This window comes from Rhamphochromis longiceps, linkage group LG8 (assembly GCF_057381845.1).
Source record: "Rhamphochromis longiceps isolate RC_006_pf linkage group LG8, R_longiceps_female_GT1.1, whole genome shotgun sequence".
Taxonomy (NCBI): domain Eukaryota; kingdom Metazoa; phylum Chordata; class Actinopteri; order Cichliformes; family Cichlidae; genus Rhamphochromis; species Rhamphochromis longiceps.
In genome coordinates this window covers 1,908,265-1,928,836 of record NC_140564.1, presented here as the reverse complement: position 1 = coordinate 1,928,836, position 20,572 = coordinate 1,908,265, and the positions used below count along the sequence as shown (strand labels likewise).

Genomic DNA, 20,572 nt, shown 5'->3' with positions numbered 1-20,572 from the left:
TGTGCTGGCAGTGTTACATGAAACTAGAGAATATAGAAGCACAGTCAAACATACTGTGCAAAAGTCTTAAGCCAACATCCGTCTCTTTATATTTTGCTGGGAAACGGGAGAAACTGCACTTTTTCCCCTCCAACTTTATTTCAACAGAAACTTTTAACGAGCATAACACAACACAATGGGTTTTACAATTGTACTGCAAAATTATAACACAGAGGAAGAGTATGTCTAATTAAACAAAAAGGATAGAAATACAGATGCAAAGAGGAAAAACGGGACTGAATAATTCAATAAATTAAAATGTTACAAATATTAATGGTTTTTAAAGCTTTCTTATTGTGAGAGGAACACAGAGTTGTGTTTCTCTCCTGAAAGTGGAGAAGTTACATTTATGTGGTGTTTGATTAATGAGGTGAAAAGCACGACAGTCTCACTAAAGTCAGAGTCACCAAACACGTCCCGGGACTCATTCAGATCAGATGCTGTTAGAGATCAAACGACATGTAAAACCTCAGTAAATGTTTCTATATCGCTCTTATATTTTAACAGGGTTAAATCAACAGCAGCTTAAACCAAATCTCCTTTTGAAACCACACTCGTCATAAACAACCATCGAGCCCTCTGAACACTAGGCGGAAACGGAAGTGACGTACAAGCACACCGCCGTTTCGTCTAAATTCAAAATGAACATCAGATGACTTCAGATGTCTTAAAGTTGTTTTGACCACGTTGTCTTTGAGTCTGTTTGTGCTTTAAAGCTGATTTGCTGCTTTGTTGGAAGTAAAGCTTCAACACAGGAAGTTAAAAAAAACAGTTGACCTTTTCCCACAATCCACCGGGAGAGAGTGAAGGCGCGTTTTGTTGGTAGACAGTTGGTGGTGCGTGTCCGTGGGCTCCCTGGGTTCCAGCGCTATCACAGCGTCGCCTGAGCACAGAGACAACGCGTCTGCGCTTCGCTCCCCTGTTTGCGGACTTTCGCGCTGATTCCCGCCGACATGGCTCCGTACTTGCTGACAGCAGGTGTTAGCCTGCTGGCTAAGTCCTTCAGTGTGCTCTCCTGCACTGGCTCTCTGGCAAGGTAGCTAACCCAGGCGTATGTGTTGCATTAGCTAGCTGCAGAGACACTGCAGTCTGCTGTGTGAAACTCCCTGAACATCGTGTTTTAGAACAGTGAGTGTTGGTGATGGTAGCATACGTAAGCGTAGCATGAAGCAGCCGTAAATATAAACATGGCCTTCGGTTCTTGGTACTGTTGGTAAACAGAAAAGCAGACATCTTGTAAGAGTTCCCGTTTGCTGTCAGTGCTTTGAAGCTTCGTTAGCTGCTCTGTGCTCTTCATATCCGACAGGAAACGCAGTGTAGCTGCAGCTCACACATAGCAGCGCTGCAGTGTTTGCAGGCTAATGCTGACTGTCTTCTTTCAACGCGGACAGTAAAGTGTCACCCAGTTAGCAGTGTGCTGTGTGAACAAGCACACTGTGCGGTCAGACATGCACTGACAGTCATGATGAGTAGAAATGGGGCGGGGCGATCGTGGCTTAAGAGTTGGGAGTTCGCCTTGTAATCGGAAGGTTGCCGGTTCGAGCCCCGGCTCTGACAGTCTCGGTTGTTGTGTCCTTGGGCAAGACACTTCACCCGTTGCCTACTGGTGGTGGTCAGAGGGCCCGGTGGCGCCAGTGTTCGGCAGCCTCGCCTCTGTCAGTGCGCCCCAGGGTGGCTGTGGCTACATTGTAGCTGCCATCACCAGTGTGTGAATGTGTGTGTGAATGGGTGGATGACAGAATATGTAAAGTGCTTTGGGGTCCTTAGGGACTAGTAAAGCGCTATATAAATACAGGCCATTTACCAAATGTTCCTCACAGATCTCAGGCATGAGTTAGAGTCCAGCTCTGAACCCTGAAATACTCCATGTGGAATAAAGCGTGATGGAGAGGAGAGAGATGGCTGTTCTCATGTATGTTGCCTCCCTGCAGGTGTACCAGCGTGCTGCCCTCTGCATTCTTCAGCCCAGTGAAGTTTCTGACCTCCGAGGCCCGCTCCCCTCCAAAGAGACCTCTGAACGGATACATGAGATATGTTCAGCAACAGAAGCCGCTCATGGCCAGACAGAACCCAGGTATGCACTGTCACACTGCAGGCTGGTCAGCCTGAATGAGCAGACGTGTAAACATTCAGACAGGAAAAGGTTTGAACCTCGTGTATATGAAAGCAGTTAAATGGCAGTGATGGGCTGAGGCTTTAAGACACTACTCTTTGTATTTTGCTACAGAAAATGAATATAGATGTGGCGATTTATTAAAACGTGCAGTCTACATGGACATAAAGTATATATATGGCTGCTTTTACGGACACACTGCACACCATGTGCATATATGCCATTGCTATGGTTAATGGCTCCTTGGCAATCACCCTGTTAGTTTGGAAGTAATGTTTCATGCCTGGTGTATGTAGATGCAATGCTGGTTAATCCCCTGAGCGAGGCCTCTCTGTGCCTGAATACTTCACAGGTCAGAGTTAAAAGTTGAAAATGCTACAGCAAAGGCAGTGAAAATGAATAAGAAATCCAGAAACAGAAAGAAACGAGGGATGGCTTCAGGCGTTTGCACAGTCCTTCCGACAACACATACATATACATACAGAAATGAATCAAGCACCGGCATGCAGCACAGCGTGGATAAAGATAACACATGGGGCCAGGTTGGCGGCTGGATGGGATGGAAACAGCAGCCATGATGGCGTCCAGAATTTCTCCCACAGTCGTGTTGTAGGTATGACGGTGGTGAAGCAGAGGGGGGAGAGGAGAGCCTGTGCACACTTCTGTGGGCGCATGGAAGTGCATCCATGCTTCCTAAAATATCAGTGAGAAGAATCAGCGGCTCGGCTCCAGCAGCTGGTTGTGATTTGTTGCCGCAGGGTGTTTGGCAGTGAGGAGCACCACAGCACTGACCTGATCAGTCCAAAGAAGAGCACGAGGATTGTCCAGTAACACACAGACCATGTTGTCTAGGGCTGCTCGATTAATCGAATTTTAATCACGATTACGATCTGGGCTTTCAACGATCATTAAAAATGACTGAGCCGATTATTAGCCCCTCCCTCATTTATCCGCGACACCTTAAAGGCCGGTCCGTGAAAATATTGCATAAACCGTCCGTGGCGCAAAAAAGGTTGGAGACCGCTGATTAAGAGGACCCGAGGGAAGCCCGGAAAGCTAAGCAGAAGTTATTTGGAGAGGAGAGTGACTGCCGCTGGTTGAAAAGAGAGGTAAAAAACAACTTCAGTGGTGTTGCACACTATGTTATATTATTTTTTAAAGTCATTGTTAACCCTTTAAAGCCGGTCAGAGCAGCACGCTCCATTTTGTGTAGCTATTTTTAAATCCCTTTTTATGCAATTTTTGCAAAGCTATGTGTGGAAGGAAACTGTGACCGAGGACAAGCTGATGGCATCAGATGTAAGTACAACTCCTCCGGTTTCATATGCAAAACAAATTATTGCGCTAGCTTACACGGTTCAGGTTCTACAGGGATTTAAAGGGTTAACAATAACAATGTATTGAATAATGACTTTAAAAAAATACTATAAAATAATGTGCAAATGTTTGCAATATAAGAAATAAATGAAAAATGTAAACATCTATGTTTAGTGAACTTTGCAGTGTTGCTCTGTGGTGCAGCTACGACACCGTAGCAAAGTTTACACACTGTGTCTACTTGATCCACGTCTGACTGAACCCATAATGTTTCCACACCACTGAAGCTTTTTACCTCTTTTCAGCCAACAGCAGTCACTCTCCTCTCCAAATAACTTCTGCTGAGCTTTCCGAGCTTCCCTCGGGTCCTCTTAATTGTTGTGACACGTGTTCGAAATGCAGAGAGGTGCGCTCGATTTGCCACACGGAGCAGCGCGAGAGTAAAGCACGAGGGAGGGGCTAATAATCGGCTCAGTCATTTTTAATGATCGTTGAAAGCCCAGATCGTAATCGAGATTAAAATTCGATTAATTGAGCAGCCCTAGTGTTGTCTTGGACAACAATGGAAAACTAAACTGTGAATTGTGGCTAATTGTCAGAGTCTGGGTGTGTAGAGTAGACCGGGCCCACACTGGCAGATGTTACTTTCAGTGACTTTTTCTAACAACCATGAAAACGAGATTATGAAGATTGTTGTGCTGCACTTTGTTGCCTTTAAAGGCCAAAGTCCCTTTCAGTGCAGAGCTGTAGATGTAACACGGGTGTCTGTCAGCTGCCCGGCTCGGCCCTCTCTCCCAGATCTGTATGAACAGTTTGTGAATGAGCCTGTGTGGCTGCAGCAGCTCTGTGAGACACTCTAGATCAGTCACAGTTTCTCTGTCCTTCCTCTAGTGATGCATTTTTGTTGTCATTAAACATTTCCTCATTATTTTCTTCAGAAATCAAAGCAGTGGATCTGATTAAGACGATTGCCCAGCAGTGGAGATCACTGAGCCCAGAACAGAAACAGGTATCTCATTTCTGTGTGTGTATAAACTGTAGGGGTGCAACAGTTCACCAGATCTATGGTTGGGCCGTGGCATCACGGGTTGTGGTCGTGGACTACACGTCACACACGACAATGTTTAAAGTCGTTTCCTTAAATTCCTCTGAAGTACATTGATAGTCATTCTCTACATCTTAACTAAAAGAATACATTTTCTTGATCGTCATCCAGAACTTTTGGGCCTGTTTAGAATATAAAGCCTGAAGTTTATACTGTATTTATACATTTACTGTGATTCTTCCAAACATTTTCTCATTAAATAAAACAGGAAGATGTGAAGAACATCAAAGGCATAAAGTGAAAAGTAGACTCGAGTGACCTGAGCGGGTCGGGCTTTTCTCACGAGCCGTTGCATCCCTAATAAACTGCTTCGGTAGCTCGAGGCGGGCACGTGCAACTGTGATAAATGAAAATATGCTTCTGTCAGGTTGTGTTTGTCGCACACAGGTAACAATAGCACGGCGTTACCAGCGGTGAAAGTGGAAAAGTCCTCTCTGTTGTGACCCGAGTCTTTTGTTTGGTAGCCGTTTCAGGAAGCTTCTCTCCGGGCCCGGGAACAGTTCAAGGTGGATCTAGAGCGCTATCAAGCCCAGCTGACTCCTGCACAGCTGCAGCAACAAGCCCAGGAGAAAAGGCAGAGGAGGGCCAAGAGGAAGGCCATCCGCAAGAAGAGGGTAAGAAAGACAGAAAGGACCAGAGCAGGCTGGTTTTTATCTCCTGTGCACTCATCGTGGGTTTGCTGGGTTGGTAGTTCAATCCTTAGCTTCTCCTGTTCAAACTCTCTAAGGCACTGAATGTGAACTGTGCAGAGTTTTACTGTGTGTGTGTGTGTGTGTGTGTGTGTGTGTGTGTGTGTGTGCGCGCGCGCGTGCACACGTGTTTTCCAGGAGTTGACAAACCTGGGGAAGCCCAAACGTCCTCGCTCTCCTTTCAACATCTTCATGTCGGAGCACTTTGAGGAGGCTAAAGGAATTACGTCTCAGGTCAGGAAGTACACGTGCACTGATCCAGGGTCAGTGTGACCCTGATTTAAAAACCTGCAACAGGTATCAGAGTTTCAGTGTTTGGTGTTTATGCCGGCACGCTGGCGCGGCACAGATGACTAATGACGTGTAGTGAAGTCAGCCGGTGGGACGTTACCCCGGCAGCTTCTCTCCGTCTGTCACGTTTGATGTTTGCTGGGAAGCTTCTCTTGCACTTTACAGTAACACCACGTAACATCAGCTCCTGTAAGATGGTGTGAGGAGCAGGAGGCGCTAGTGTGAGCGGAAAAAAGATTAGCACCAGTACAAATGAGGTCATTTTATATGACGATGGTATGGATGCGTTTTCCATATCAGCAAACACACAGAGCCAGAGTTTCTGACATGAAGTGCACCTGCAGAAACTGGACTAAATGGAAATGCCAGTTTGAGATGGAATACAGATTCAGGTGAAACTGGAGCAGCTGTCAGGGTGCTGATGCAGCACCCTGACAGCTGCTCCAGTCATTTCTCTTGTTCTGTGTTGGTCAGCAGCTAAGCAGACACTGCAGGGTTGTTTTGGCCAATAGTTGCTCCTGTCGTTGTTTCAGGCTAAGATGAAGTCGCTGTTGGAGGACTGGAGGAATCTCTTCAGCCATCAGAAACAGGTCGGCAACACGCACCTTTCATCCTTGTAGCTGGAATGCTAATGAGTGCTGTCGGGTCTTCTGACATTTGTATTTGTGCCACAGGTCTACACGCAGCTCGCTGAGGATGACAAGATTCGCTACAAGAATGAGATGAAGTCGTGGGAGGACCACATGGTGGAGATCGGAAGAGAAGACCTGATCCGAGAGCGGACCCTGTCTACCAAGAAGAAACCTGCTGCAAGAGCCAAGAAGGCAACAAAGAAGATAACAAAGAAGGCTAAAACTGTGAAGAAAGCCACGGGAACGTCAAAACCCTCCAAGAAGACCACAAAAAGCAGATCGGCGAAAACTGTCAGCCCGCCGTCCACCAAGAAGACATAAGACGCGTCCAGAGGAGGTGACAGGAGCTGTGATGGCTCGGGCGGAGCTCGGCCTCGCTTTTCTCTGACTTGAAAGTCAGCTGTCTCAGCTGACAGGACAGAACTTTGATAACCTTCAGACAGATCCGCATCATTGATGTCTCCAGATAAACCGCGATGGCAGCATTTGTAAAAAAGGTACCTGTGAGTTTGAGTCCTTCCCTGTGATGCAGACTCACTCCTCCAGGCTTAGATGGAGTAGTAAAATACCAAGTTTGACTTTAAAAGTGTGAGAGCCAAATGAAGCAAGCCTGTTGGCGTCGGAGCGCTGACGTGTACCGCTGTGGTGTTGACAGGAACAAACGGGTTCCTGTTGCCGTCCTAGAACACCTGCAGGATTAATGTGGGCTGCATTTTTTACTTCAACACATCCACACAAAATCCTGCAACAATGAATGAGTCTGAATGTGTCCTGTAAGGTCCACTGATTCTACCTGAACCTGACATAAATCCATACTTGGTGCTGGTGAGTGTGCAGCTTTAAACGCAGCGCTCCGGGCGGTCCCACATTTCCTCTTGAGATCAGAGCACCGCTGTTCACATGCAAGAAACCTGACTGCATTTTAGTGTCATTACTGTCACGCCTGTTGCTTCAGTAGCAACTTTAACGTGTGTCCGTGACCCTGAATGAAACCAGCTGCTTTACACTCTGTACTCGGCTAACGTCCGGTAACATTTGGTCTGTTCTGTTATTATGAAGAGCATAGTGTAGTACTGATAGCTGCTTTGTGTTGTAGAGTGCACAGGTCTCTGTGCTGCCATGTTCATCCTGCTTTATTATGTCTTTCCTTGTATGGTGTTTTTTTTCCTCAGTAAACCTTCATATACAGTTTTCTTCTACATGGCCTGAAATGATTCTGCATGTGTGCATGAAGCCCCCAGTGTCAGGCAGGATACAACATGTCAGCCGTATGACGACGAGGCGTTTCAGTGATCTGTGTTACTGACTTCACCTTTCAGGGCTTTGTGGTTCTTTGTGTGACACATTCATGCAACATTTGAAGTTTCTGGCTCAAGACATGCGTCGAACAAATGAGGAACGCTGTGACTGACGATGACCTGCTGTCCTGACAGGCTGCTTGTTCTTCAGCTCGTTTCCTGAAACGCTGTTACGTTCGTGGCCGAGGGGTAAATCGAAAGTAAGAGCCAAAACAGCGCTTTTCAAAATGCTATGCAGCCATTTATTGACGTCAGCAGTGAGCAATGCCAAAATAACAAACAAAGCTCTAACGGTCCCCAAGCTTCCCTGTCAAATAAAAGTCAACCAAAAACAGTTTATATAAAGTTTTACTTTGACAAACAGACCTGGGTTCAACAGAAAGGCTTCTCGCTCCGACCAGGCTGCTGCACTGGACTACATACACACATGTACAGTGGACGGGTTACAAATGACCTCATTTACGAAGGTCAATGTCCTAGCACCAGACACAAATCAGCTGATACTAATATACCAGCTGGACACTCAAAGCAACACTCAGTAACAGGCTGTTGGGTGGAGGAGAGAGGGCCAGGTGGTGTCATCTGGTGGTTAAGTACTTGTTGTTGAATCCAACCACTCAGCAGGCACTGGTCCCCATTAAGACACACCCATGTGTCTGAGACCCACAGCCATCCTCTGGTGGGAGGAGTCTGTCACACATCCTGGGTCATTGCAGAAGCTGCTCTTTAAATGGGAAAAACCCTGTGGTGACATTTTTACTACAGCTCAGCATCCAGATACTGTACTGCTGCATCAGGCCTTGTGTCAGCCCGTGTGAGTGACACACTATGACGGTCCTTGTGGTCAGCAGGCTGATGGTTCATGGCCCATTTTACTGCGCTGATATCTTCATCCCAGAGAGGGAAACGTCTGTGTTTTAAAAAGATTCATTTCAAAGACTTCACATGATTTAAACACAGATGCATGTTACCTTGATGGTGACTCTCAGCAGTGTACCCTCAGACTGTTCTTCCCAACACATTTACTGCAGTTTCTCCTCCTACAGTGTCTACGGGTCACCTGCAGGGAGACCCTCAGGGGCCCGGAGGCTGCTGTGATGCAGCTTGGCCCAGTAAAGCCTGGAAGTCCGGAGATAAAACCAGTTTGTGATGGACGTTTCCCAGCACCATCATATCTCCAGTCCGCCCATCACACAGACGCACAGACACCAGTTGCTGCAGAAAGAGGGAGAGATGGCGTGTGAATAGGCAGTGACGTAATGAATGGTTGTTTTCCTTCACCGTGGACGCCCGTGTGTTGCTGTCAGTGCTGCTCCTCAGCCTCTGAGCAGATACAGTGGCTTGCTGTATTACGCACACGCCACTTTGCAGTTATTTATTTGTAACACATGTTTGGAATCACGTATGATTTTCGTTCCACTTCTCACGTGTGCACCACTTTGTGTTGGCCTTTCACCTGGAATTCCAATAAAATGTGGGAAAGTTTAAGAGAGCCGAACACTTTTGCAAGCCACTGTATGTTCTCTGAATGTGGCAACCTTCTTCAGAAGAAGCATCAAAGGGTGTGTACTGGAAGGTTTCAGATAATAATCAACTGTACTGAAGGACATGAGGTTTGTGAGAAGTATTTTAAATATCAGTGAAATGTTTCCTGTCTTCAGCTTTGACAGTAGGGCCAACGTTCACTAAGAACACCGTGAGACGCCTGAAGCTGATCCTTCCTCGTGTGGCAGCTCGACTGATATCATTCAGCCAAGGCTCGGGGTTTGGTCTAACGTGTAGAGAAGGACGCCCCACCGAGGATGACACAGACTGATCACATCCTTTCAAAAGGGTTGAACTTTGATCCCAGCCACAGAAACAACAACGCTACAGCTGTAGAAGCAGAGCAGCAATGCAAAGCCAGCATCCAACATCAGCATGGACAAGAGGGAGGCACTCACATCACTTAGTAATGACAACAACATTGTGACAAAGCAGAGGAGCAGTTGCAATGCTCTCCATTTGTCCCATATGTGTTTACCTTTTTTTGCACATTGTACACATTATTCTGTTTCTATGTATTTGCTATTTGTCAAGTAACATTGCTTCACTCACTATCCCGGGTTTGTTTGTGGAAGCGTTTTGTTGCCGGCAAATCAAACATTCTGCAAATTAAGACAAATACTCAAGTACATGTTTCTTTATACTTTATTATGTTACAGATTAAGTCATTTGTTCATACTTACTCTGTTTGTCTTTTCAGTCTTCATGAGGGTCAGGCGTGGGGAAACGCCCACCTGGCATTTCCTCATTTTAAAGTCCTGATGATGTCACACATGACATCAGCAGATCAAACCAAGTGGAGGGGTTTGTTTTTCCAGAGAGATGCTTCCTTTTGTTTGTGTTAAGGTTTAAAGGGATTTGTTGAATGTTTTTCCTTTCGTTAATACTGCCATTTAGTTGTGTAAATGTGCATATTAGAAGTGTGTAGAGGTTTTGTGTTTTTCGATCATCTGGGTAGAGTTTTAGATCCCTCAGTTGAGTGAGTGGTACTGGCTGGGCAATTGGAAGGAAATTGATGGCCCTATTTAAAGCCAGTCTCTACCAGATGCAGCAGAGAGCAGAGGTGAGCTGTGTCACCAGAGCCATGTTATGTTAATAGAGTTTATTTGGGGAGGAAGTTTTGTTAAGTTACATTAAATTAAGTTCACTGTAAATAAATTGCTCACCTTGGAAACCTGAACTGTCGGCATAGTCTGCTTCCCTACCACCTTCCTTGACGTTCGAGTCTGACTACTTCACAAACATCAACATCCTTCCAGTAGACAAGGGTAGGTGCACAGTTCTGCTAGACCAGAAAGACTAACAGGAGAAAATCTACTTATGAGCCCCAGGAAGCATTCGGATCAGTATTTAAGGTCTGACCCTCGTCACTGAATGGAGCACAACCTGGGTGTCAACACAGAGCCATGCAGACATACACTCATCCCCCCTCCCCTTCCAAACGCCTCCGATGCTTACGGTGGCTCAAAGGGGAGCAGCACATATGCTGCAGGCCCGGATGTGCTGTCTACACGGCTCTCTCCTTTTACTCATCCCTGTTGCTTGTCATGTGTTTCTATGGTGTATTAAGAGCTTTTCATGTGCTATGCGCTGAGGTGATTTTTTTCTGTTCTCAAACTGACCTCCCTGTTGGAGCTCAGTCTGGGGGGGGTTCTTTTTCCTCCTTGTCCTTCCTCATGTTGTGCATTTTTCCATTGTTCGGTTCTGGGTCGCTGCTCGTGCTGCTGACCGGCCAGCTACCTACCTGTCTCCCCAATGTGATGTTTGTGTATTGCATGTACGGTCGGCACGGTCAGTCTCTTAATTGCCCCTGGGGGATAAATAAAGTCTTCTGAATCTGAACACCATCCCCACAGAGACAGCAGCAGGGAGGAACATCAGGTCAACAAGGCCCTGAGTAAACGTGGACATCTGTCAAAGCTGGAGGCAGGGCTGCAACAATTCATCAACATCCATGATACTGACTATAAAAACTTGTCGACGTGTCATACGTGTTTTTATAACTGTAATACACTACAGGCAGCTATGGGGCAGTATCACCTATACTGTCTGCCAAGACTGCATTTAATACCAACGAAGAAGAACACAGTGCGACCGGCAAAGCAGGAGGACGGAAGAAAACGGAAACTGAGATTTTAAAAAATGTGAAAGCATTTCACAGAAAGCAAAGTTAAATGCAAACTGTGCAAAGCAGAGCCAGCTGTGCACGGCTGGAGCTGTGACGTCACCATTTCACTTTTGTTAGCTAATGTGACAGTAAACCATTAAGCAGGAGTAGTTACAGTCTCCTAGTCCGCCCCCACCCCAGCATTCATATTGGTGAATGTGAGGAAGGTGGTGCACCTGTTCCAGCTAACATTAACCATAACCATATAGGAGAGTTAGACGTGTACATCCAGGTGGACGAGGTGGGAGACGCTCCCCGACACTTAGCCAAGTCTCTGTTACAAACAGAAAGTAGAGGTCATGGAGGAAGTGGAGGCATTTAGATTTATTCACACGAGATCTCTCATTAACCAGACACTGGCCAAACTGGATGAGCAACCCTCCCCATTCATCCAGAGGACACCTCACCAGCTCGTGGTCCCCGGTGTCTGCAGCTTTTGGTGTTTGTAACTCACAAATTATACTGCAAAGGTCACATGACTGAAACAATAATAAAAATGTCTAAACCTGCTGTAATACTATGTAAAACTAAAGGTAGTGTCATATTATCCTTTTGTTTATTTGAACTTTTTTTGGTGGGAAATTTGAGCATCATATGTAATCCATGACCACACAGGTCTGACAGATCTGCTTACACTAGTTAATGATTGCAATGCAAAAATAATGTTAGAACACAAACGCGTTACCTGCAGGAAGGAGAATGCAGCTCCCTCTGAGACGTCCATGATGATGTCACCCAGCTTCAGCTCCACCTTTCCTGACTTCCTGATCTGCAGCTTACCCAGAAATCCTTCTGGGAACTGCGAGAGCACAGGACAGCCCTCTTTCACTGCACTCTGAGTGCACACACACACACACACACGCACACTCTTTAGAAGCAGTTACAACAGTCCACTGTGCTTCAGTGAGGCTTGACGATGCAGACCACAGATCACGTGATGGTGTTTCAGGCTGAGTGTTTCCTGTGCAGTGGGTAAAATGCGAAGTCAAAGCCACGCGTGAGATGTTAGGAGCCCTGGTGTCTGAACCTGACTGTGGCTGATTTGGGGATTCTGAATTAGACATCGGTGTGGATGTGCGTGTAACAGCTTGTTGTGTTAGTACTGTTATGAGTTGGTGACCTATGCAGGGAGTACGCGGCAGCTTGTTTATGTTTTTATGGTCTGCAGGGCAGCGTCCTGCTGGGGGTAGCTGCTGCTGCCTTGGAGGGCAGCGCTGGGTCCACAACAATCTTTATGTGGGTAGCACGGATGAAGCGTTGTTTCAGCCGCTTCCAAAACACCTGAGAATGAACGAGGACGTGCAACAAAATCCAAAGGGAGGATTTTAGTCCTGGAATCTGTTCCACAAATCAGTGAATTTCGCCAGCAGCTGCTTTACATAATTTTGTAAAATTAAATTAACATAGCATAACATAAATATCTGTGATGAGAGAGGTGTTCACCGCCTCTGTGCTGCAGGAAACACCTGTACAGCTGTCAGGCAGAAACACTGCTGAGCTCTAGGTTTGACCTCACTGGCACAGCTTAGCTGTTTCTGTCAGCGACCGTTAACTAAGGACGTCTGCAGGAAGAGGACTGCATGCTGTACCACTGTATTAGGCTGGAAGCAGAAGATGCAAACAAAAATGGCCGAGGAGCTTATGGATAGATGCAAACAAAGCTTTCAGGGCTGATGTTAGGAATCACGCTCAAACATCTGGATGGGTCAGTCCTTTAACATGTGTTTATCCCGTCTACTCACTTTTGCTTGAAGATGTGGAGTCCTCTTCACTTCATGCTTGCCCTCCTTTGTTGCAGGCGTCTCTGCTGCAGGCCCAGGAGCCAGGTCGACCTTCGCTCCAGACGCTCTGCCTGGCATGCAGTCGGGCAGCTGCATGAAGAAGAGCTCCTCCCTGCCGGACAGGCTGAGATCCTGCAGCAGTTCTACCAGCGACGGCTGCTCTGATTTAGGCCGCTCGGTCCTGCTGGTCCCTGCACAGGACTGAGGTCTGAACACAGTGGGCCTCTCTGGACCTGCCATCACAACACAGAGTGATCACTACTCACAGACAGACATGCAGGAGCTCAGTGAGGACACTGTCATCCACCACATCACTCAGTGCAAAGTCAGTGAGCTCTGCTACTCTGCTGCCTGCCTTCATGAAGGCCTCCACCTTCAGCAGCTCTGCAAAGGGTAGCTCATCTTTCCCTCTGCTGCCCACGCAGGTCCCTTCAGCTCCTCCTTTTTTAACTTCCCTTTGCTTTACCCTCATTCATCAGGTCAGCGTGACTATTTAGTGATAACAGATCATAGATCTTCATACATCTACATCTCCTCGTGACTGATCACACCATCTTTGATTAAGAATCATTACTTTCCATTTATCATTCATTGACTGACACATTTCCTGCACGTCTTACCAAACATGGCACATTAACAGTCACGTTATTGTTGAAGTGGAAACAGCAGAGCCTAAACTCTGACGTCAGTGCTGTGACTGAGTGAACTGCTTGTGACGCTGTGCAGCGTGGGAGGTTTTCTCACGTGTCCTGGAGGTCAGAGTGCGACTGCTGGACTGACACAGAGGCAGCTGGATGGGCTTCAGCTTTGCATCATTCCTCAGACCCGGATCATCGATGAACTGTAGGTACAGATGCATAACATTAGTTTCCCAATGGTCAGCTGATTATCAGCTGACTGTCATGAAACACTGCACTCACTCGCAGGCCGACGGTCAGTGGTGCAAACTCTTACAGCATTAAACTGTCTGAACACTGCTCACACACATAAACCTGCTCTGCGGATCAGCTGATGGTGTTACAGACACCTGCTGCCAACAGGGAGGTTGGAGAGTGCCCTCTGGTGGACAAACGATGCAACCTTAACGCTCATAATGTGCTTCCTTGTGTGACGTTTTTTGTTTCCATTTACCGGCCGTTACCAACACATCTGCAAATGTGACCTGCCAATACATCAGGTGAAGCACTGAGGCAAAGGTCCTGCTGACCTGCAGCTGAGGGTCGATCCATAAAGATGAAAAGTGGAGCTCTTTGCATCTGTTGGGTTCTTTTAATCTTTTGGTGTCTGTGACGCACACGACTGCATCGGTGCGGTTTCACTGCACATGCATGAACAGGAGGAGGAGGGGGAGAGTTCATACCCTCACACCTTTTTACTTGTTGTAATATGTCAAAACAATGATTTCCAAGTCAATGTGAACACGTTCCAGAATAAACACGAGAAGTGAGAACAGCTAACGTTTATGGGCTCCTGACTACAGTTTTAATTCATCTTTAAAGCTTCACAGGAACGAAACAGGAAGCACTCACATCATCTCGCTGAAGTTTACTGAGTATCTCATCTTCCTCTTCCTCCTTTGTCTCTTTCTTGAGCAGTTTGCAGACAGGAGAGGTGGTAGACTCCTGCAGGTGTGTAGCACCATGCCAGCCTGTAGGCAGAAGCACTGATTGAGTGCGATGAAGAGGAAATGCAGTCTGGAGAAAGACATCCAACAGAATGAGAAGAGGGCTGTGGGTGTGCACCTGTTTTGCGCACGCTGTCAGCAGGACCCTGTTCAAAGATGGAGTGGGACTGGATGGTCTGAGGCCGCTCCTTCCTCCTCCCTCTGCTCTCTCTCCTCCGCTCATTCCTATCTCTTCTCTCCTTTTTCGGAGCCACGTGGATCTCCTCCTTTAGCCTACAGGTGTTCAGGATCATTAAATGACACAGTGCATACACAGATGAAATTCTCATACTGTCGTCACTCACTCGTCTTTACTCTTCCTCACGGCGTGGACGTTAGGCTCAAAGGTTTTCTGTTGGTACAAACCAGGAGAGAAAAGAAACACGTATGTCCTCATTAGGATTCAAACGAGGTGTGAATGCTTTTCTACTCAACTACATGGATATTATTATGAATTATAAACCTTACTTTTAAAACCTGACCAGGAGTTAACAGGCATCAAAGCAAGAATGTGAGCTGTAGCGCTGACCCTGACCTCTTTCCCTGTTTCTATCAAATCCTGCATTAAAAAAAACAGAAAAACTTCCTTTAACTCCCAAACTGACCAAGCTGCAGTCACTGTCCTGACTGCTACTGTCTGCAAATGTTCACAGTGCTAAGTTAGCATTTAAATAACACCTTTAACATACATGTCTCTGTATTTATATATGTGATATATTTCTATTTCTGCTTACATCCTTTTGTAACTTCTGTCGGTGCTGTGCTCCTGGAAACAGAATTTCCCAGAGGAAGCCACCCGAGGGATTAATAAAGTTTCATCTAATCTAATTTAATCTAACTTGTTTCTTCTCTGCCTTCATCTGCTTCACATCCATGGCCCATTCAGAGCCCCTGACGAACCTAACTCACATGTTTTGTATTTACACTGTTGTATACTTGTTGGTTTATCTGGAACTGTGAGCGTGTGGTTTCTACGTGTTCTCCGAGTATCATGTTTGTACACAAACGAGCAATTTGTTCCAGTATATATAACACAAACATCTCTATATGAGTAAGTAAACACAAACGAATTTTATACAGCAACTGCGTGCAGATACAGAAACACAAATCAGAATGAACAAATGTGTGCAGGGTTGTTATAGCCTGAGTATTAGTGTTACTGTAACACGTGATCAGGGGGCGGGGCTTGGCTGAGTGGACTGCAGGAGAGACACAACATGCCACATGACCACCGAGTCCCCCCATCGTAACACGATAACGCCATCAGAACGCCCGTGAACGTGTCAGCAGACTTATGACCCCGGGATTACACTCACGGGACTGTGCTTTATTATTTCCACTTCACGCAAAATAAGCACGCGGCATTATTAACACCGGGGCTGTGCTCGGTTACCTTAGTCTTTTTGAAGCCTCCCCCCAGCGTCAGGTCCCGGGTTCTGAGGGACGTCAGTCTTCCAGGCGGAGGTGGGGAGGTCAGAGTCCTGACCCGGGCCGCGAGTGCTCTCCCCAGCCCAGCCCCGCTGCTCGGGGAGGAGAAGCCGGGAACACTTGCTGCATCCCCGGAGTCGCTCATGTCGCGATACCTGCTGTGCTTCCTCTCAGTATTTTTAATGCGTGTCCGTTCAGCTGTTTCTCACGCAGGTCTGTTAATAAACGACGGCTTTTATTTTGAAAATAGGGCTGTTAAAATCCGGTATTTGTTAGCCGAGCGCCCACAGCTCATGCCCCACTGGTCCCTCGGTGTGCCTCAGAACTAGTTTGTTTCACTGAGGTAACAGTGATCCTTAGCGGGGCTCCTCTAAGCTAAATAGCAGCTCGTTCCCCTCCGTGTTGTTTCCACGCGCCATATCGCAGCAGGAAGTTAATCCAATCTGGTTGCAAACGCAACACCGTCTGCCGCGGTTACTGGGTCGCGGTGATGATAAACAGTGTACTGCGTGCAGATGTCCTCTCAGCCGTAACCGACGGAGTGTCCTGTCGGTGGATGCAAAATAAATCAATTGCAAACAACGGTGCCAACAAAGCACGACGCACTTACTGCACGAAGGCGCTGAAACGGCTGCAACACCGCTTTGCTTTTGCCGCCTGCTGTATTTGTCCCGGTTAAACGGCTCTAATTTCCTTCCGCAGTTCGCTGCTATTGTTCTCAAGCAGCACTACACCGGAGCCACCACAAGATGGCGATGTCTGCGTAGCCACGAAATGTGACGCATGTCAGTTTCTTTACGGAAGCAGTGGGTCATGGTGCCATTTAGTGAAAGTGGTTAATATATTTTTCACGAGTTATTTTTATAAATATGTTTATATTTATGATATGCTATACAAAAATGACCAGAGATGGTCTTTCCCTCCTTGACTCCGCCCTCAAACCAGCGTTCCTCCCGGTCCAGGATGTTACATCCTCATCACTGAACGAGTGTCCACTGGCCTGTAGGTGTAAATAGGCTGCAGAGTCCTGGCCTGACGAGGTGGCTCTGCTGTGTTGTGCCATCCGCTTAGTCAGAGGTTGTTTGGTTTCCCTGATCTATGAATCCGATACTCCTGACACGTACGGGATCACTACAGGTTTTCTCTTAGGCAGCGGTTGTCCTTCTCTCCTGGATCGGAGCTTTCTTTAGGAGCCTTCCCAGCTTTGACAAAAGTCCAGCAGGGATAACCACATTTACTCGGGGCCTTCTTGATGTTCTTCTGCCTCCCTGGCTGCTGTGTCAGTGGGGATGGTGTTCGCTCTGTGTGGTAGCGTCCTGATGACGCCCAGTTTGTGCTCCAGTGGATGATGAGAGTCAAACCTAAGATACTGATCCGTAGGTGTAGGTTTACGGTACTTTTAGATGTCCCCCATTACTGATGGAAATCTCACAGTCTAAGAAGGCTAACCTGCCACTTTTCATATCCTCCCTGGTGAATTTGATGTGTTGGTCCACCGAGTTAATGTGATCCGTGAATTGTGGTACGTCCTGAGATTTGATTTTCACCCAGGTGTCATCCACTTATCTGAACCAATGACTTGGTGGTGTTCCAGGGTAGGATAGCAAAGCCCTCTTTTCCACTTCTTCCATGTACAAATTGGCCACGATGGGTGAAACTGGCGAGCCCATGGCACACCCATGTTTCTGTCTGTTGAACTGACCCTTGTATGTGAAGTAGGTGGAATGAAGACACAGTTCAAACACACTTGGTCGATGCTGAGAGCGGTCCTGCTGCTGAGGTTGGGGTCATCCTGTAATCTCTTACGAACTACCTCCAACGCTTCTGTGACTGGAATAAGTCAAAATGGGGAGATTACTGTTGTTGTCTCAGGACAAACTACCTTGTTTGCTACACTCTGTGTTTATGAGCTAAAAGCAAAATCATTTCCTTGTAAAACTGATTCTGAAGTATGATTTTACTAACTCAGAGGGTACAGCTGTTATCTCCACATTTCAACCTTTTTCTCCAAATAGAATTACGAATAGAATAATTTTTTCTTAATGTGGACTGATACTCCTTTGAATGAGTGCCGAGGTCCATATGTGGCGGTTGCGGTTCTCCAGCATCAAGCTAACGCTACAATAGTGGAGCAAACATAAAGGGAGAGTTTATCATCTCGTTATATGAGATTGGAAAGCGAACAGAACAGCGTGAACCCACCAAAATAATGACATTTCCTATTTTTGTATTTATAGAATACAATTTATTATCACTTTAAACAGACATAAAAGCATTAAACATATTTTGTTACCTCTCACAGCTTTGTTTGACTCCAGATTTACAGACTATATTTATGCACCAATTGACCACAAAAATTATGCTGCTTCAATCATTCACTAGTGATTTACAAAATTAGTATTAAACATAACTATTTTGGTATTTTAGGAACAGCTAGATTTATAGAAACAGGGACGAGAAATCCTCTTTTAACTACATAATAAAAGCAGAAGCTTAAATGCAAATGTTTGGCTCACCTCACTGTTAAATATTGCATCCCTTTTATACACGGTGTAAGAAATGACAATACTGAACACTAATACAAAACCCCGTTACTGCTGAGAGAGCAGTGAGCACCTCTGAATATTCATCACAGCAGCTACAAAGAAAAGAAAGAGACAAAACAAAGTTACACAAGAGCACAACAGACAATGACACCCAAAAACAACCTCCGCCCCACCTCAAAAAAACAATTGCTTCATGGTATCTTAGGAAAGGTAACCTTTTACACAGATAAGATATGACTTTACAAGACTTGGATAAAACTGGATAATGTACTAGATAATGTCTGATGTCAGGGTTCAAGTCAGCTGATGGCTATCGCTGGGATAGACAGAGATCTTATCTCACCAATATACTGCAGGGACAGCTGAATTCACCTTCAACTTAGCCACCCTAGCAGAATCCAGTCATCTTTATTGCAAACGATTAGTTTTTAGTCCAACAGACAAAAGGCTGAAAATGTTTCCATGTAATAAACGTTAGGCTGTGTTCAGCTTCTGTTCAGACTTCATTAAAATGCAGCTGTTTCATTGTGACTGTACACCGCGGACACCAGAGAAATGTTCTTGTTTCCTTTCAGTCTTAATCACTTGACATTTATCAGTAACAGTAACATGTTAATGTACTAAAGTACTAAAAAGTACTTCATGTTTCACATATAAGTTACTGAGACCCATCTAGTGCTGGATGAACCCTGCTGAACAGAACAAAACGGAGTCATGTGAGCATTTACCTGAAAGACTGCGAGCTTGCTCTCAGTGTTCTGCATCCATCAAAGTGACACAAGCGTTTACTTCAGCAGTGGCAGTAAATAACCTCCAGGCAGCGTCTTGGTTCTGCAGTCACGTTAAAAGCTGCCATGCTCTGGTCCTAACACATGATGAACACGATAAAGACATGCAGCACCAGCTGAGGTTTCTCGTGTCTCTTAAACTGAACTTTTTAATGCACGTTGGTGAAATAGTTTAAATCATAAATTGTCTTTGAAGACTGTGTTTGGTGTAAGTCTTGAAACATGTGGAAACACTCTTATCATATCAAACTCTGTTGTTGGAGGTAAAATAAACTCAACCTACAAAAACAGTGTTTCTCCAGGTTCCTTCTACTTTCAGAGTCAGACAGCAGTGTTCAAGTGTCTGTCATGTAACGCCGGGTTGATCTGCTATGACAGGTTTGAGAATATAGACGATAGAACTGAAAAGCATGGCTGGATTCCACCTGTGACATTTCACGCGAGTCTCGTGTATTTTGTTCAAGTAGACACTGCAGAGACAGACAGAACACAGCTTATTATTGATACGAAGAAATCCTCCAAAAAATGTTCAGTCATACCTTTAAAATCATCACGGTCCTTCAGCCCAACCAGGAGTGACATACCAAAATTACTCCAACACTACATCAACAACTGAAGCAGGAGGTCACAGAAGAACTCAGTAAACTGCAGGACTCATGCCACTCAGAGTCAACAATAACAAACAGGATGGGCAAAAATGGTGAAAACCACTGCTGCCCCAAAACAACACAAATGCCCGTCTCACATTGATGATCCTCCCAAAATTGTGGGAAAACTTCTGTGGACTGACACGACCACATTTAACTTTCTGGTAGGTTTATTACTTCTGGTTTAAAATGAACACAGCATTACAGAAACAAGGAAATTACAGCAACAGTCAAACATGGTGGAGGTAGTGTGAGGACCTGATGATAAAACTCTTTTGAAATAAATTTGCTTACTTAATTATTGTGTTATGATTATAGCGTTCAGCTGTGTTGAAATCTAATGAGTGTGGAGACATTGGATTTGATTAAAATCATTTATATTTACTCTAAAACTGTACAGTGAGTCCTGGGGACTGTTAGCAGAGCTGCTCTGGGCAGCGTTATGGCACGATAATCTTAAGGGAGAATAAAAAGTCGACACACATATCTCATTCCTGACGGAGGACTCTACCACTACACTTCT

The 20,572-nt window shown here is 45.8% G+C and overlaps 2 protein-coding genes across 4 annotated transcripts; one reads left to right on the top strand and one right to left on the bottom strand.

Annotated features, from left to right (window-relative positions):
• The first annotated feature begins 70 nt into the window (after positions 1 to 70).
• On the top strand, positions 71 to 6,618 carry tfam (transcription factor A, mitochondrial). Its single transcript, XM_085415434.1, has 7 exons — positions 71 to 1,075; positions 1,971 to 2,113; positions 4,408 to 4,478; positions 5,039 to 5,188; positions 5,402 to 5,497; positions 6,088 to 6,144; positions 6,229 to 6,618. The coding sequence occupies exons 1-7, from the start codon at positions 993 to 995 to the stop codon at positions 6,505 to 6,507; spliced, it is 879 nt and encodes a 292-aa protein (XP_085271560.1). The 5' UTR covers positions 71 to 992; the 3' UTR covers positions 6,508 to 6,618.
• Positions 6,619 to 7,678: 1,060 nt separating this feature from the next.
• On the bottom strand, positions 7,679 to 16,786 carry LOC146662864 (DNA-directed RNA polymerase III subunit RPC4). 3 transcript variants are annotated; one of them, XM_085415432.1, is made up of 8 exons: positions 16,034 to 16,786; positions 14,946 to 14,992; positions 14,747 to 14,874; positions 14,507 to 14,625; positions 13,722 to 13,818; positions 12,939 to 13,210; positions 11,882 to 12,031; positions 7,679 to 8,699 (listed from the first exon to the last, which is right to left on the bottom strand). In XM_085415432.1, exons 1-8 carry the CDS (start codon positions 16,211 to 16,213, stop codon positions 8,559 to 8,561), a joined length of 1,134 nt encoding a protein of 377 aa, XP_085271558.1. In that variant the 5' UTR covers positions 16,214 to 16,786; the 3' UTR covers positions 7,679 to 8,558. The 3 variants fall into 3 exon arrangements, with proteins under 3 accessions (XP_085271558.1, XP_085271556.1, XP_085271559.1); XM_085415430.1 differs by having other exon boundaries at positions 7,681 to 8,699; positions 14,720 to 14,874; XM_085415433.1 differs by lacking the exon at positions 7,679 to 8,699 and adding an exon at positions 9,946 to 11,675 and having other exon boundaries at positions 14,720 to 14,874.
• Between the last annotated feature and the right edge of the window lie 3,786 nt (positions 16,787 to 20,572).

Excerpts from the sequence above, each read along its gene's own strand:
- LOC146662864 (XM_085415433.1), bottom strand. The coding sequence starts at position 16,213 with ATGAGCGACTCCGGGGATGCAGCAAGTGTTCCCGGCTTCTCCTCCCCG. Across the intron at positions 14,875-14,945 it reads GTGAGGAAGAGTAAAGACGA|GCTAAAGGAGGAGATCCACG; the intron begins GTGAGTGACGAC and ends GAACACCTGTAG. Across the intron at positions 11,676-11,881 it reads CTGCATTCTCCTTCCTGCAG|TCATGTGACCTTTGCAGTAT; the intron begins GTAACGCGTTTG and ends TTATTGTTTCAG.
- tfam (XM_085415434.1), top strand. The coding sequence starts at position 993 with ATGGCTCCGTACTTGCTGACAGCAGGTGTTAGCCTGCTGGCTAAGTCC. Across the intron at positions 2,114-4,407 it reads CATGGCCAGACAGAACCCAG|AAATCAAAGCAGTGGATCTG; the intron begins GTATGCACTGTC and ends TATTTTCTTCAG. Across the intron at positions 6,145-6,228 it reads TCTTCAGCCATCAGAAACAG|GTCTACACGCAGCTCGCTGA; the intron begins GTCGGCAACACG and ends TTTGTGCCACAG.